Here is a 15,000-nt window from a genome sequence, read left to right as displayed (position 1 = left end):
TAAAAGTCATGCAACTTACTGCTCTCTGTACTTTGTTTCCATAGTCTAGGAGATGGTACATCTGACCCTTAGAGGATGCTGATGAAATATAACTTAGATTAAATCCATAAAAAATGGTATTGAAGCAGTCTAACTTTATGACGATATGAGATCTGTGTGGTCCCCCATTTCTGCAGTTTTGTTTAGCTTTAATTTCTTTAACTTTGATTGACTCTTTTCCCAAATATACACACAACACTGCCATATTGTGCAAATGAATACATAGCCTTGGACACTCCCAAAGTGTCGAGAAAAAGGGCTACTACAATACCCCCATAAAACACTGTGAAACTGTGAATGGACCAGATTCCTTGGGTACTGTAGCACGAACACTGGCTGCCCCATTTCAAAGGGTAGGCAATGTTAGTGAAAACATCTGTGGAATAAAGTACAAACAGCTCACCTAATACAAGATCTGTTGGGTAAGTCTTGCAACACAGGTGTTACTCTCATAAGGCAGAAATTGTAACTAGTGCATACAGTGGGTCTGTTTCCTAACTACTGAACCATGGTAAGCCACTACAATAACCATGCACTGCATCACGCATGTGCCAGTGAAGAACTAAGGCTGCCAATATCCTCAGAGCCGGGAGACATTAGTGGAACAAAAATAGATTGCCTAACAGAAGACCTATGAAAAGGATGTTCAAAGTGCTCTCATATAATACAAATGCCTGACAAGCTACGCAAGTAACAGAACAGCCTATAAAATCCAAAAGCTGGGAGGCACCAAAAAGCCTGGCTGATAAATTTCTTAAGGACACTGTAGGAAATTTAGAATGATGTAATCTCAGACAATAGGAAAAAGAACCATGCTTTACTCCATGCCATTTTTGAAAAATTAAATACTTTTGGATGGCCCTTCTTGGATGCCTTCTTACGGCATAAGATTCCCACAAAAAGAGCAGTTATGGGTGCTGTGGAACATGTGCAAAAAGACCTCAGGAATCAACCTGCAGGTGACATTTGTTTGCCACAGAAGTAATTGTTTAAAGACGCCACAACTGAAAAAAAGCTTAAAGGGCCTTGCAACACACAGCCCAAATAAAGGAGGAAAACCATAATGCTGGAAAGTACTTAGCCAGGAAGGATAACAGAATAACCAAAGGGTGCCAATAAACAGGAGTAAAAATTTAACCTAAAGAAACCTTTACCTCAGCTAGTCTTGGGCTTATCGAAGGACAACTAAGCTTCTTTCCCAGAAAGAATAAATACTGTGCTGTATCAGTATATACTATATACAGGGGATGTGGACAACAGACAACTTGTGTACTGAATAGTCCTACAAGCGTCATCACCTCAGTCTGTTCCTGCAGCTGGAGTACTATGAAGCTAGATCTTGCAGTCCTAAACAGTTAATGAAAAAGATGCTCTTAACAATGCTAACAAAAAAAATTAAATTAAAACACAATAGCACAAAACTCAGCAAAATAAAATCAGTGGAAAAAAGGCAGAAAGAAGAATTACCTAAATTGCTAAAACTGTGACAAATCATGCTTTAGAAGCCTCAAAGTGAAAGTGCAGTAAAATGATTTTAAATGTATTGTTTCTGACATTAGAGAACACTATATGCATGTCTTGAGGTCAACAACACACGACCAAACACACAAACATGCAAATATTACACTAAAAAAATAAAAAGATCATATACTTAACTGTCAGCAAAACATTCCCCAAAATATTTTAGTAAAGGAGCATCTACAACTGGTAAAACGGTGGGACATTGCAATGTTTTATGTCCATACATACATGCACACAACATAAAAAGGTATACACACAATGCAGAAAAAAAATCATGCACAGAAAAAATACCTAAGTAAATGCCAAAAAAGGAATACTTTTACTCACTAGTTTCACTTCCTTAAACTCACCTTCTTCATCAATTATTATAGAACCATCTTCAGCCACCTTAACCCGAGGAACAAGAAGTGGACCGCCATCTTCATCCTCTTCCATATCTTCTGCCTCTTCCTCTACAGTTTCATTTGTAGTCAAGGCATGGGGTTTCTCAGATGACCTATCATAGCCAATCATTTAAAGATATCAAAACATTAGTTTTGTTTCTTCTGTTAAAAGTGAGGCTGAAAATGTTACTGTTCTAAATAAATGTTAAGACAATGGCTTTATTTTTACTTGCCAATACTGAAGTGGACCATTCCACATAAATAGCCATGTATTATACATTTAGGGACATTAGTGACTGCACCTAGATTTGAAAACAGAACTAGCAAAGCATTACGTGCAACTTACTCCAAGCAACAGCTCTACTGATGAACTGGTTCACTGAAAAGGAAATCAAAGCCATAAAACATACTAGAAATAAAAACAAACGAAACAAAGTTAACATGCAAGCAACTCATACCAAAATACAACAGCTCACAGACATGAAAGAAACATTTTAGAGTGGGGTGTGCACATGTGAAACATCTGCAAACTGGTTACTGTGGAGAGTTTATTTTGAAATGGATGGCCCAATGTCCCATGGCAGAAACCCTATGTGACAAACTGATGTACTCCTATTACAAAGAAATGTATGAAAATTGTGTAAATTCAGACATATAAATTAATATTACCTTCACTACTACCCTCACAGTCTAGGACTGGTTGTGCAAAGGCTAAGAAAGCTAGTGTAACAAAATGGTGTTAACTACAAGCAAGGGATGGATACAGTCCATGTTTAAGGTACTGCTAAAATACCTGCAACTCTTTGCCAAACTACAGAAATAATATCACAAGAGTTAACAGTAAAAGATATGAAACTACCAATGACAATCACAAAGGGGACCAGAAAAACAATTTCTTTAAGCATCAAATAAGTTGCATGCATGGGTAAGTGATGCAAAGAATTACATTAACAGCAAAAATTTAAATTTTAAGTAAGCAAACCATGTATTCTTCCCAGCATGGACAGCTAAGTGACTGCATACGGCCTTCTCCCCCAAAGAAATGTTGAAAAAGAGTAGTTCCCAAGCACTATTAGTAAAGTGACATGCATGTTTGTGCAAGACAGAACATGAAAAGACGAAGAAAAACAGTGGAATCAAATTAAATCTCTCTTATAAAATTTCTTATCAAAGAAACAAGGCAATAAAACAAGCTAACTTCTTCATTTCAAGAAACAAGCAGGTAAATCTAGATGGGTCAGAATTAGATTTGACACACTAGCAAAAGCCACTGTGATAACTTGGGGGTGACTGAGGATTTGCATTAAGAGACAGCAACTGCAGTGGTTAGCCTTGTCGCCTCACAGCAAGAGGTTCTCCCATTCAATTATCGGTAGGAGCGCCTTCTGTGTGGAGTCTGCATGTCTTCCCCGAGGTCAAGTGACGTTTAAAGACATGCAGGAACGTGCATGCATGAAAGGGTTTGTCTTCTTTGAAGGTTGGGCATTTGGCTGGCAATTCAGCACCGTAAATTCCACTGCCAATCATAAGCGGACCGGAGTTCCACTGTGGTGACCCCTACCAAGGAAAAGCCGAAAGACTTAATTTCATTAAAAGAAATTTCTCCTTTCTCTGAAATACAGCAGTATTGGACTTGGTACATGTAAGGGGTGTAGACAACACAGACCTAATGCATCAGGGTTGAAGAGGGACTGTCCTCTACAAGAATGCTTTACTTGTTTTAGTAATGTGGAATGCAGTTCCTTTTAACATCTGCACTTTTGTGATCTAACTAATGAAAGCTTACCACAAAGACAGACACTTCAGTCATGCAAACAATCCACATACATCAGAATTCTTCTTTCTGATGGCAGCTACCAAAGGCAACATTAAGTTTGTTTACCATGGTACGCCAATGATCTCAATGGACGAATTTGAAAGACAGCCCTAATGAACACAGTAAGTCAACAATACACAGAAAAAAAAAAGAATTTGAAAAGTTACATAAAATACAGAAGAAAGCATTTAGCACTCACTAATTAAATGTGATTAATAACCAAGTGTGGTGTACATATATCTATTCACACACATCAACACGTGTGTGTGTGTGTGTGTGTGTGTGTGTGTGTGTGTGTGTGTGTGTGTGTGTGTGTATATATATATATATATATATATATATATATATACACACACACATATATATATATATATATATATACACACACACACACATATATATATATATATATAGATATATATATATATATATATTATATATAGATAGATATATATATATATATATATATATATATAGATATATATATATATATATATAGATATATATATATATATATATATATATATATATATATATATATATATATATATATATATATTTACTTATTTATTGCATTTATCGGTAAAGTCCACTGGGCCTAAAGAGTCCATTTTCAGTGGAGGCCAGGGGAGAAAAGCTCCGACAAGAACATATATGCAGAAAAAAATTAAACATTAATTGGTACAAAAGTAGAAACAGTGTTACACACAGTGGTTACAGTAATATATACAGAATATATATACAGAAGTCAGGAATTCAGCTGGTTTGATTACACTAACATATACAGAATATATAGATAAAAGCAGGAATTTAGTTGCATACTAGATGAAAGTGGTAAAAATGGAGATAAATTAATCAGCATTATTGTACCAGTATCAAAACGTGAAGAAAGAAAAAAAATATGGAGGAAGTATCAGTCACTAGTAGTAAAAAGCATAGGAATTTTGTTATAAGGAGAAGGAAGAGGTTAGGTTATAGAGCAGGTACATAGCCCGGAAGAGTTGACATGATTTTTTTAGTATTTGTTTGAAGGTGGTGGTGCTGCCCGTGTTTCTTATGGAAGGAGGAAGCAAGTTCCACAGTTGGGCGATGGTGAAGTAGAGCAGTTCACCAGCCAGTAAGGTGGACCGTTCACTTTTAGAAGCAGATGATTTTCAAATCTTAGCTGCATGCTGGGTTGGTATTTGGCAAGTAGAGTAGGACAGTCTGTGGGTCTGTAGATTTTGTGTGCTGTAGTTAGCTGGGTGAATGAGACATGGAGAGGAAGTTTCAACCAGCCAAACTGTTTCAGTGAGTTACAATGGTGGGATGAGAATTTGGCATTGGTGGCAAATTTGGCTTTTCTGTTGCAACACAAGTTTGGATTTTGTAGAAGTTTGGATAGTAGTGAGGACAGGAGCACCATAAAGGAGACAGGGTAATAAAAATGTAGTTGCAAGGGTTTGTCTAGTAGAGAGGCTAAAAGTGTTGGTGCCTGTACAGCATACCAAGATTTTGGTGTGTTTTTCTGATGTTACTGTTAATGTGTAGGTCAAAGTTTAGCTTTTCATCTATAACAACGCCTAATAATTTAGTATGTAGGATAACTTCTATAGGGGTATTTGTCTTGAGCTTGTATACTGAAGAGTTTAGTCTACGGGAGTGGTTTTCTTACTGGTAAAAATAACTAGTTTAGCTTTTTTTGGATTTAGGGCAAGATGACTGGTAAGCATCCAAGATTCAGTAGCGGTGAAGGCATTCTGGGTGAACTGCTGGAGATCAGAGCTGGAATTTGCAGTGCAAATTATTGTAGAGTCATTAGCATACTAGATTACTGAGCATTGTGGGAGAGTGGTGTGAAAGTTGTTAATAAAGATGCTAAATAAGACAGGACCAAGTATGGAGCCTTGCGGTACCCCATGTGGAAGTACTGAAAACGGGAGAGTAAGACTGTTGCCATTTGATGGATTGCAGCCTATTGGAGAGATAGATATTGAATCATTGTAGAGTCAGTGGGGAAATGTGGAGGGTAAAGAGTTTAGAGAGGAGGAGTGTGTGGGAAATGGTATCAAAAGCTTTGGAGAGGTCGAAGAAGAGAGAAGCGATTATTTTACCAGAATCTGGTACCTGGTTAACTGTATCAAGGAAGGAGAGGTGGGCTGTAGTGGGTACTGTGCCCTGGTCTGAAACCATGCTGAGTGGGTGACCGAATCCGATTTTCAAGCAGGTGGTTGAGGAGTTGGGCATGGATGCATTTTTCCAGTATTTTAGAGAAGGGTGACACAGAATAGCTATGGGTCGAAAGTTTGTGGTGTCTGCGTTGGTGCCGCCTTTCTGTAAGGGGATAATGAATGTTTTTTTTTCCAGATGTCTGGGACAAGGGACTCTAACTGATTTGTTATGAGTATGCTGATGGGATAAGCTATAGAGTTTGCAGCTAGCTGCAGGAAGTGTGGGGGTAGATTGTCAGGGGTAGAGTACAGGGTTTAAGCTTAATTAAAAAACGTTTTTTTTTATTGTGGCAATGAGTACGGGGGAGAATTTTAAGTTAGAGTTGTGTGTAGGATTGCTTTCTGGGATGGGTTGGTCATTAGCTGTCTTGGTAGTGGTGTGTAAACCACAGGAATGGTGGTGGTTAGGTAAGCTATGGTGTCAATGAACTAGGAATTGAAGAGGGTGGCAAGTTCGGTAGAGGTTTTGTGTGGGTCAGGGGATGGGTTGCTTTGAGAGCCTGGATGTAACAGATTAATGAAGGACCAAAATTTTTTGGCTTTGTAGGGAGAGGCAGTGGGCTTTTTTATCATTGGTTATTAGACATTTTGCCTGGTTATGGAGTGGTTTGTATTGTATTAAAGTTGTAGGGTCTGTTTTTCTGCCATGATTTCCAGATTATATCCCTTGTGGACATGACTTCTTTGATCAATTTTGAGAGCCAGCTTGAATGATTATGTTTTATTTGTTTTTGGCGGGTGGGTTTTTGCCTATTTAGGATGTCTACGAATGTAGAGTTAAACTCAACAGCCTTGTTAAGTGGTAGTGATTTGAGGGGTTCCCTATTTACTTTCGCTAAGGTTTCATTAAATATGGATGGCTGGAACTTAGTTAAATTTCTGGTTGATTTCTATTGGTGCTGCCCTGGGGTTGGGGTGTTTTGCATAGGATATATGCTGGGTGGTGGTCGTTAATGGTACTGGATAGTATGCCTGCAGTGATGATGTTGTTAAGGTGGGACCATTGCGGAGCCCCAAATGTTATTTTTGTGGGGTCTGGTGATGTCTTCAATTAGTTGGGAGAAGTTGTAAAGGTTTATGTTTTTTGAGAGATTGCTGTAGGCAATGTTTAATCAATCAATGTTTACATCACCTAAGATGATGGTTTCATTATCTATGTTTTGTGAAGTCCAGACAAGTATGTTTTCTAATATTGGTATGTTGTTTCCTACAGGAATATACAGAACAATTATGCAAATGTTTTTATGGTTAAGTTTTAATAGAGATTAGTACTTCAGCTGCGAAGAAGTTGGGTGTTGGTTGAGTAGGGAATTAATGTATATATGCTAGGGAAGAATATTGCTACTCCTTCTCCTCTCCTGTTCAGCCGATCAGCTCTCAAGCATGACTAGCCTGGGGTAAAACTCAGTGTCTTCTACATACGATTCAATCAGGTTTCAATAGCTACTATAATATCAGGGTTGTTTTGTGAAATCCATGCCTGGAGTTCAGGTACCTTGTTTCTAAGGCTTTGGAGATTTATGGTTGACAGCAAGAGAGATTTGCTAAGATTGCTAGGGCTGGGGAGGGTTGGACCTGGATTCAGATGTACATCACCACACTGGGATATAATGCTTTGCCTAATTATGTGAGCTATACTTTGTTTTTTCTTGAAAATGGTATAGTTGCTGCTGCTAGTGTGATAATGGGGGTGTCTGTGGAGAGGTAGAATTTTTTACTTTGGATAGTACAGAAGTATTAACTGTGAATAAGCTAGGGTGGATGTTTGAGTAACCTGGTAAATGTGGGTTATGTGTGGTGGTTGTACAAGTGAATGTAGGAGGTATGTTGGATATCTGGACATTTGTGATCATTACTAAGACAATGCACAGGTGAGAAAAGTGACAGCATAGTAAAAGTAGTGAGGGACAAAATGGTGGTTGAATGCAGTGTGATAACACTATATGGCCCTATTTAGAATAGGTAGGCAGGCAGATTAAGAGGTAAGGTATGACTGTAGGAAATAATTTAAGAGGTCACAGGATAGGTGGAAGAGAGGTGTAGGAGGGATAAGGTTAGTTATATGGATGATGTGGGGGGGCAGCGGAGTGAGCGTAGCAAATGGAGCAAGTCTAGCCACCTAAGGGAAAAGAGCTGAAAAACTACCAGTGTAAGGTGAGGAATAAGGTTAAAAATAAGTATCTAGCAAAAGACTGATCTGAGTGGCTGTGGAATACTTTAATTATCAATGCAAGCACACAAACAGGGTTGTTTGGCAGTTATGGAGAGAGTTCTGATTAGTATAGAAACTATAACGGAAGTAAAAGCAAAACTTTACTAAATTAAACAGTAAATGCTTGGGACTAGAACACTGTGCGAGTGTAAGGTTAATTCAAGGTATTATGGTCAAATCTAGTGGCAATTGGCTGGAACCCTTCACTGCTGTGCATAAACCTTTAAACCTCAACACTTTACAAAAACTAAATTGTAATTCACCTATTTTATATATAAATATATCTATATATATCTATATATCTATATAAATCTATATATACATATATATATATATATATATATATATATATATATATATATATATATATAAATATCTATATAAAAATATCTATATATATTTAACTATATATCTATATCAATATATCTATAAATTGATCTATATATATTATATAAATTTATATATATATATATAAATATATCTATATATAAATATACCTATATACACATATATATATATATAAATATATCTATATATAAATATACCTATACACACACACATATATATATATATATATATATATATATATATATATACATACATGGATTCACTATACAATCTCGAAATACTGAAATGTCGAATTTCAGTATTTCGAGACTGAATAGTCAAAAAAACACATACACGAAATCCCACAATCACGAATACTACAATCGCGAACATTCACACACACACAAACCAGGACATAATCACATACACCTACCTAACTAAACAAACATAACACACAAAAACATACAACTTACCTATAAGCTGGAGACAACTGCCTGCACCCCCAAGACCCCTACTTATATATTCCGACTCCAAGGTCACACTAAATACACAAACACAAAAAAACACAACCACGTGCACGCGCACACACACACACACACACACACACACACACACACACACACACACACACACACACACACTAAAATCCCTACCCATTATCCTCAAACACATAGCACTTACCTGAAAAAAGAAGTTATGTACTCACCATAACGTTCCATCTGAGTAGATACTTCATTTGTCTGCAACCTGTGGGTATCGGATCCGATCTCTGATCCGAGCCGGCAGCTTTACTAGCTAAAAGATCCGAGCTCCTAGCTCCTCCCCTACCCATAATCCCCTGCTACATACTCCCTTTCCCCAGATCAAGTTTGCCTATACTAACAACCAAGATTCTCGACCGAGGACCATAACCTACTGCCTAACTGCATGAACAATGTCATTCATAGTCAGGAAGCACGTTACTGGAGAGGGGGTCGGTTGCAGACAAATGAAGTACCTACTCAGATGAAATGTTATGGTGAGTACATAACTTCTTTATCTGAAGTAGCGACTTCATTTGTTCTGCAACCTGTGGGACAGAGTCCCCAGCTACCTAAAAAAAAAAAACCCTGGGAGGTGCTCAAGGAAGGATATTCCGGAGCACAGCGGGAGCCAAAGGAAGCCCTACTCCTGGATATCATATCCAATTTATAATGAGAAATGAATGTATGGGAAGAGGATCAAGTAGCTGCTGAACATATATCATCCAGAGGAACTCTGGACCAAAACACTGTAGAAGTAGCTATGGAAGTAGCTATGGAAAGAGTTGAATGGGCATGGACGGAAGGGGCAGGTTTCCCTGAGGCTAAATAAGCATGGATGATGCATTGCGAAATCCAGTTTGCTAAAGTAACTTTGGTAATAGCCTTACCTAAGGATGGTTTGGCAAAGGACACAATTAATCAGACCTGCGAGTAGCCTTCGTCCTGTGCAAGTAAAAGCGCAGTTGTCTATGTACGTCCAATTTGTGTAATTTATATTCCCCTTCATTCTGGAAGTTGGAAAAAAATACCGGTAAATTAATCGACTGATTAATATTTGATTCAGAGGCCACTTTGGGCAGAAAGGAGGAGTTAGTCCTGAGAGACACTCTATCCTTATGAAAAATTAGATAAGGGGGTCTTCATGCAAAGCGCTTGAAGTTCTGAGACCCTCATGGCTGATGTAATAGCGATCAGAAAGGCTGTTTTCCAAGATAAAAATTTTAATTGAACCGAGGCGGCTGGTTCGAAGGGCGGACTCGTTAATGCCTGCAGAAACCAATGTCAGGTCCCATGGTGGAACCGCAGTCTTAACTGGTGGCTTCAGCAGAAAAATTTCTTTCAAAAACGTTTCGCACATTTTAGCTGAAGCTAACGATCCCAGCCCATCTCCTATGTGAAAATGACAGATGGCTGCCAACTGTACTTTAACTGTAGATGCACTGGCTCCTTGATGAAAAATGTGACAAGAATTCAAGAACAGTTGGGATAGGGACAGTAAAGGGATCCAAATCCTTGTCTGTAGCCCAGATAGAAAAATGCTTCCACTTACTACTGTAAATGCTGCTGGTAGTAGGTTTGTGCGCTGCTACCAGAATGTCTTTCACTGGTGAGGAGATACCGGGAGAACTTGCCATCAGAGGAACTGGATCAACCAAGCCGTGAGCTTGAGGTTCTCCAGGTTTGGGGGTTGCAATTCCGCAGGATGCAAAATCAGATCCAGGATGGGATCCAAGATCGAAGGAAGAACTACACTGAGACCGCAGATAAGGGAACCAGATCTGGCGAGGCCAGACTAGGGCTATGAGGATAACTTTGCTCCCCAACCTTTGGGCTTTCTGTAGAAACTTCATCATGAGAGGAAGAGGGGGGTAAGCATTGAGACCACCAGGTGGCCAAGCATGAACCAGAGCGTCTCTGGGGCTCTCCCCCGGTGGAGGAATTAGAGCGAAAAACTCACTGCACTTTGTGTTTGCCGGAGAAGCAAAAAGATCGCAGAAAGGTAGACCCCACTTGAGGAAAATCTGCTTCGCTACTGACGGGTTCAGAGACCACTCGTAAGGTGCAAGGATCAAGCAACTCAGCTTGTCCGCAAGAAAGTTGGACCGTCCCGGAATGTGCGTTGCTATCAGAGAACGGTTGGTGGATATCGCCCATTCCCAAACTTCTCATGGCCTCCCGACAAAGGGGATAAGATCTGGTTCCTCCCTATTTATTTATGGACCAGACTACCGCCATGTTGTCTGTCTGTATTGCAATAGTCCCCAAGGGAAGAAGGTCGTGAAGAGCTTGCAACGCTAGAAGCATCGCCCTCATCTCTAGGACATTGATATGCAGAGCGGTCTCCAAGGGAGCCCACGTGCCTTGGACGGTTCTGCCCATAGCATGCCCCCCCACACCCGAGGTGAGAAGCGTCCGTGGTCAACGTGGCTTGGGGTTGAGGCTTCACGAAGGGTCTCCCTTCCTGCAGCTCCCGTGAGCAAAGCCACCAGAGGAGGGAGTCCCTGCAAACCTTGCTCAGGGAAATAGGAGTGTCTAGGGGGTGTAGCAACAGAGACCATTGGACTTGAAGGGTCCAGTGAAGAATTCTCATTCGCAGATATGTGTGCAGGGAAAGACTGACTGCTGCCGCCATACAGCCCAGCGCTCTCGGAACTAATTCTGCCGATGGGGCTGGGGACTGAAGTGCCAAAATATGATGCGACAAACTGCTCAATCTGTCTGATGTTAAGAGGGCCTGAGAGGCGGGTATCTATTTTGGCCTCTATGAATTCCAGAACCTGTACACGAAGAAGGAAGGATTTCTGGAGGTTTATTGAAATTCCCACACGCTGGCCAAGAGTGAGAGAATAGTCTCTGGCAGAACAAAGCTGATGCCTAGCGGAGGCAGTGAGGAGCCAGTCGTCCAGGTACGGAAAGACCTGAATGACCTGGAGTCTCAAGTGGGCTGCAACAACTGCCATGACCCTGGTGAACACCCTGGGGGCTGTGGTGAGGCTGAACAGAAGAACCCTGAACTGATAATGACTGGCTCCCAGCCGAAAGCGGAGAAACCTCCTTGATCGTTTGTCCATAAGACTATGGTAGTACGCATCCTGGAGGTCTAGGGAGCACATCCAATCGTTCTCCCGAAGAAGGGGGAGAATTGATTGCAGAGTGACCATCTGGAACATTTCTTTGGGAATGAACAGGTTCAGGGAAGAAAGGTCTAAAATTGTTCTTAAGTACCAAGTCTTTTTTGGCACTAAAAAGAACCTGGAATAATTGCCCAATCCAAACTGGTCTGGGGGGACATGCTGGATGGCTCTTTTTTCTAGCAGCTTCGAAACCTCCGAAGCTGCCGCCTCCCTTTGATCGGGTGGGACATCGGGGAGGTGCTTCGTAGGAGGGGGAAGACTTAGAAAGGGAATGGTGTAACCTCTGGATATAATTTGGAGCACCCACCAATCTGTCGTAATGGACTCGCAATTTTTGAGGTGCTCCGACAGACGCCCCCCGACTACCTCCAGAGAGGGACAGCCGGGTAAGCCCTCAGGGCTGTTGCGTGGACCTGTCCGAGAACAGTTCTCTAGACAAGAAATTACGCGGCCCCCCACTGCCTCTGGGCCGGCGCCCACCTTGTCCTCCTCTGCCTCTTTAGGACGAGGGATCCGAACTGGACGGGGCCTGCTGAGACTTCCAGAACCACATCTTCTTTTATCCCCTCTGATTCCTAGAGAAGGATCGTTGGGAATTAGAGAAGCGGACTCCGACGGCAGACTGTCTTCCCGTACTTTTCGCTTTGGAACAGCGGCTCGCGGACGGTCTAGCCAAAGAGCGAAGAGCTGTCAAAGGGTTCGTTCACGAAGGATGCCTTGAAGGGTTCCGCAAAATCACAAAGGCGGAGCCAAAAGTGACACCACAAGGCAACCCCTGCTCCGCTAGCTCTAGCAGCTCCCTAGAAGTGCTAGAAATAGATTTTAGAATGGCCATGTGAGTCGAGAAAGTCCTCTTATCCTCAGCCGTCATGGACTCCGGGGTAGCTCCAGCGTATTCCTTTATTAAGTCTCAATGGAGTCTGATGACATGCGCCATGTAGTTCAGCTCCCTTATAGAGAAGGTGGCTGAAGCAAACATCCGCGTTCCAATGCGGTCCAACGTCCGAGATTCCTTATCCGGAGGATGGACCGAGGAACTCCCCTGTGCGAGTTCCTTCTTCATGGCGGCCGCCACCAACATGGCATCCACTGGTGAACCCTTAGACCAAGCCTGCCTAACCGAGGGAGGGCTTAGAATTTTATCTGGCCTTCTTGGAATTGGCTCCACTGTGTCCGAATCCTTCCACACCCTGGTAGTAATTAGGTCTATCAGGGGGTCAGCCGGGGGGACACCCAGGAGGTAGACGGGCCTGCATCAAACGCCTCCAGAAACACAGACTCATCTGTCTGAGGAAGGGTTTTGGGCAGACCACCCTCCTCTAATTCGCAAAATTTCCATGATGTCTCCAAAGGAGACATCCTCAGGGGGTGATCTTGGGGAACCTTCCCCTTCATCCAAATCTGTGTCTTCTGTGAGGGACTCAGTGGTGTCCAGTTGCCTCCCTTTGCACTTCCGTTTGCGAGGGACCTCCTCGGTAGGGTTATCCAAGGCGGGCTCACCCACGGGGTCCGGTTCCTCTAAGGGAACTAACTGGAGTGTTGGTGCAGGCTGTCCCAATGGCCGGATGATGGAGGATAGACCCAAATGCGTTGGGGGGGGTGGATCCGACATCCGGACCGGGGATCTGGAAGGTCGACAGAATCCTCTCCACTACCTCGAATGCCGAAGGGGAACCACTTTCCCCAGGCTCCGAAAGCAGCCCCCTCGGCTCCAAGGTAGGGATCTGCGTCAGAGCAGAAGCGGTCGGACCCAAGAGTGAAGTGTGCTCTGACCTGACCGGAGTTGAAGACACCTACCCCTACGGATACGTCGCTCGGCCCCGAGAGCTAGGATCCGACAAGATCGAGGGCAACGTTGGCATCGAAGTAACTGGTGCTGTTGGTGCCGACAACTCCCCGGTTCCGAAATGGCCCAGATCCAACGACTCCGAGACCCCAAACCGGGTCAGAGAAGGAGCTATCGGGGTAAAGAAAGGGGCTGCTCTCCCCCCTGGAGTGGGAGGTGGCAGGAGCACCGCCATCTGCATTTGAGTCTGCAAAAATCGACGCATCATTCGATCAATGTCCACATCGGTCAGGCTCCTTGTCGATCTGGAAGAGGTCAGAGGCGGGCCGGGAGGGCCGCCTCGAAAACCGTTACTCCTCCTCCAGCGAGAAACAAGGCTAACGGAGCAGAGAGGGAGAGGATCTGGAGGCCCTCGTGGAGGGCCTCGTAACTTTAGATGGCAGGGCCGAGGACAAGTCTCAGCTCGCCTCTTGTGACTCTTAAGCTTCTCTTTATGCCTCTTCTCTTTAGAGTAAGAAGAGTCCCCGTGACCCTGAGAATCTGAGGGAGGTTGAGTCCCAGACAGGGTAGGGGGTTCCAAAGGCCTGGGGGCTGGAGTCACGGCCTGTGCCTTAGAGGGACAGGAGGAAGAAGAATCCTGCGGTAATAATCCTGCCAGGATTAACTTGTTCCTCCTATCCCTGGTGGCCTGGAGGTTAAAAGCTGCACAAATTTGGCAGCTGGTGGACAAATGGGCCAGCCCCAGACAAATAACGCACTGAGTGTGGCCATCAGTTGGGGAAAGATTATGGCCACACTCAGTGCACTTAGAGAATATGGCTTTGGGCCCTTCAGCCATAATACAGAACACACACACACACACACACACACACACACACACTCACTCTAAGGGGAAGGAAATAAAAATTAAGACAAAATTACCAGAAGAGTTTTAAACTAATAATACTACACGACGACTAACGCGCTAGTACACACACACAACAAAAAGTATTCAAGTCTAACTTTTAAAGGTTATTTTAAAGCAGAAAGTTCTCACCCACGCCTAGGT

At 42.4% G+C, this 15,000-nt stretch overlaps 1 protein-coding gene across 1 annotated transcript in view; it reads right to left on the bottom strand.

Annotated features, from left to right (window-relative positions):
- The window catches only part of LOC122795947 (transcription factor TFIIIB component B'' homolog), a 586,977-nt gene that overhangs the window by 416,637 nt on the left and 155,340 nt on the right, over positions 1 to 15,000 (bottom strand). Inside the window, exons 4-5 of the mRNA XM_044064430.1 lie at positions 3,826 to 3,869; positions 1,878 to 2,056 (exon numbers count right to left, since the gene is read on the bottom strand). Coding sequence (XP_043920365.1) covers positions 1,878 to 2,056; positions 3,826 to 3,869 — 223 coding nt within the window. The remainder of the gene's footprint in view (positions 1 to 1,877; positions 2,057 to 3,825; positions 3,870 to 15,000) is intronic.

Source organism: Protopterus annectens, chromosome 2.part2 (assembly GCF_019279795.1).
Source record: "Protopterus annectens isolate FY-2018-M chromosome 2.part2, PAN1.0, whole genome shotgun sequence".
Taxonomy (NCBI): domain Eukaryota; kingdom Metazoa; phylum Chordata; order Ceratodontiformes; family Protopteridae; genus Protopterus; species Protopterus annectens.
The sequence above is the reverse complement of the archived record's forward strand: the minus strand, read 5'-3'. Positions and strand labels throughout refer to the sequence as shown.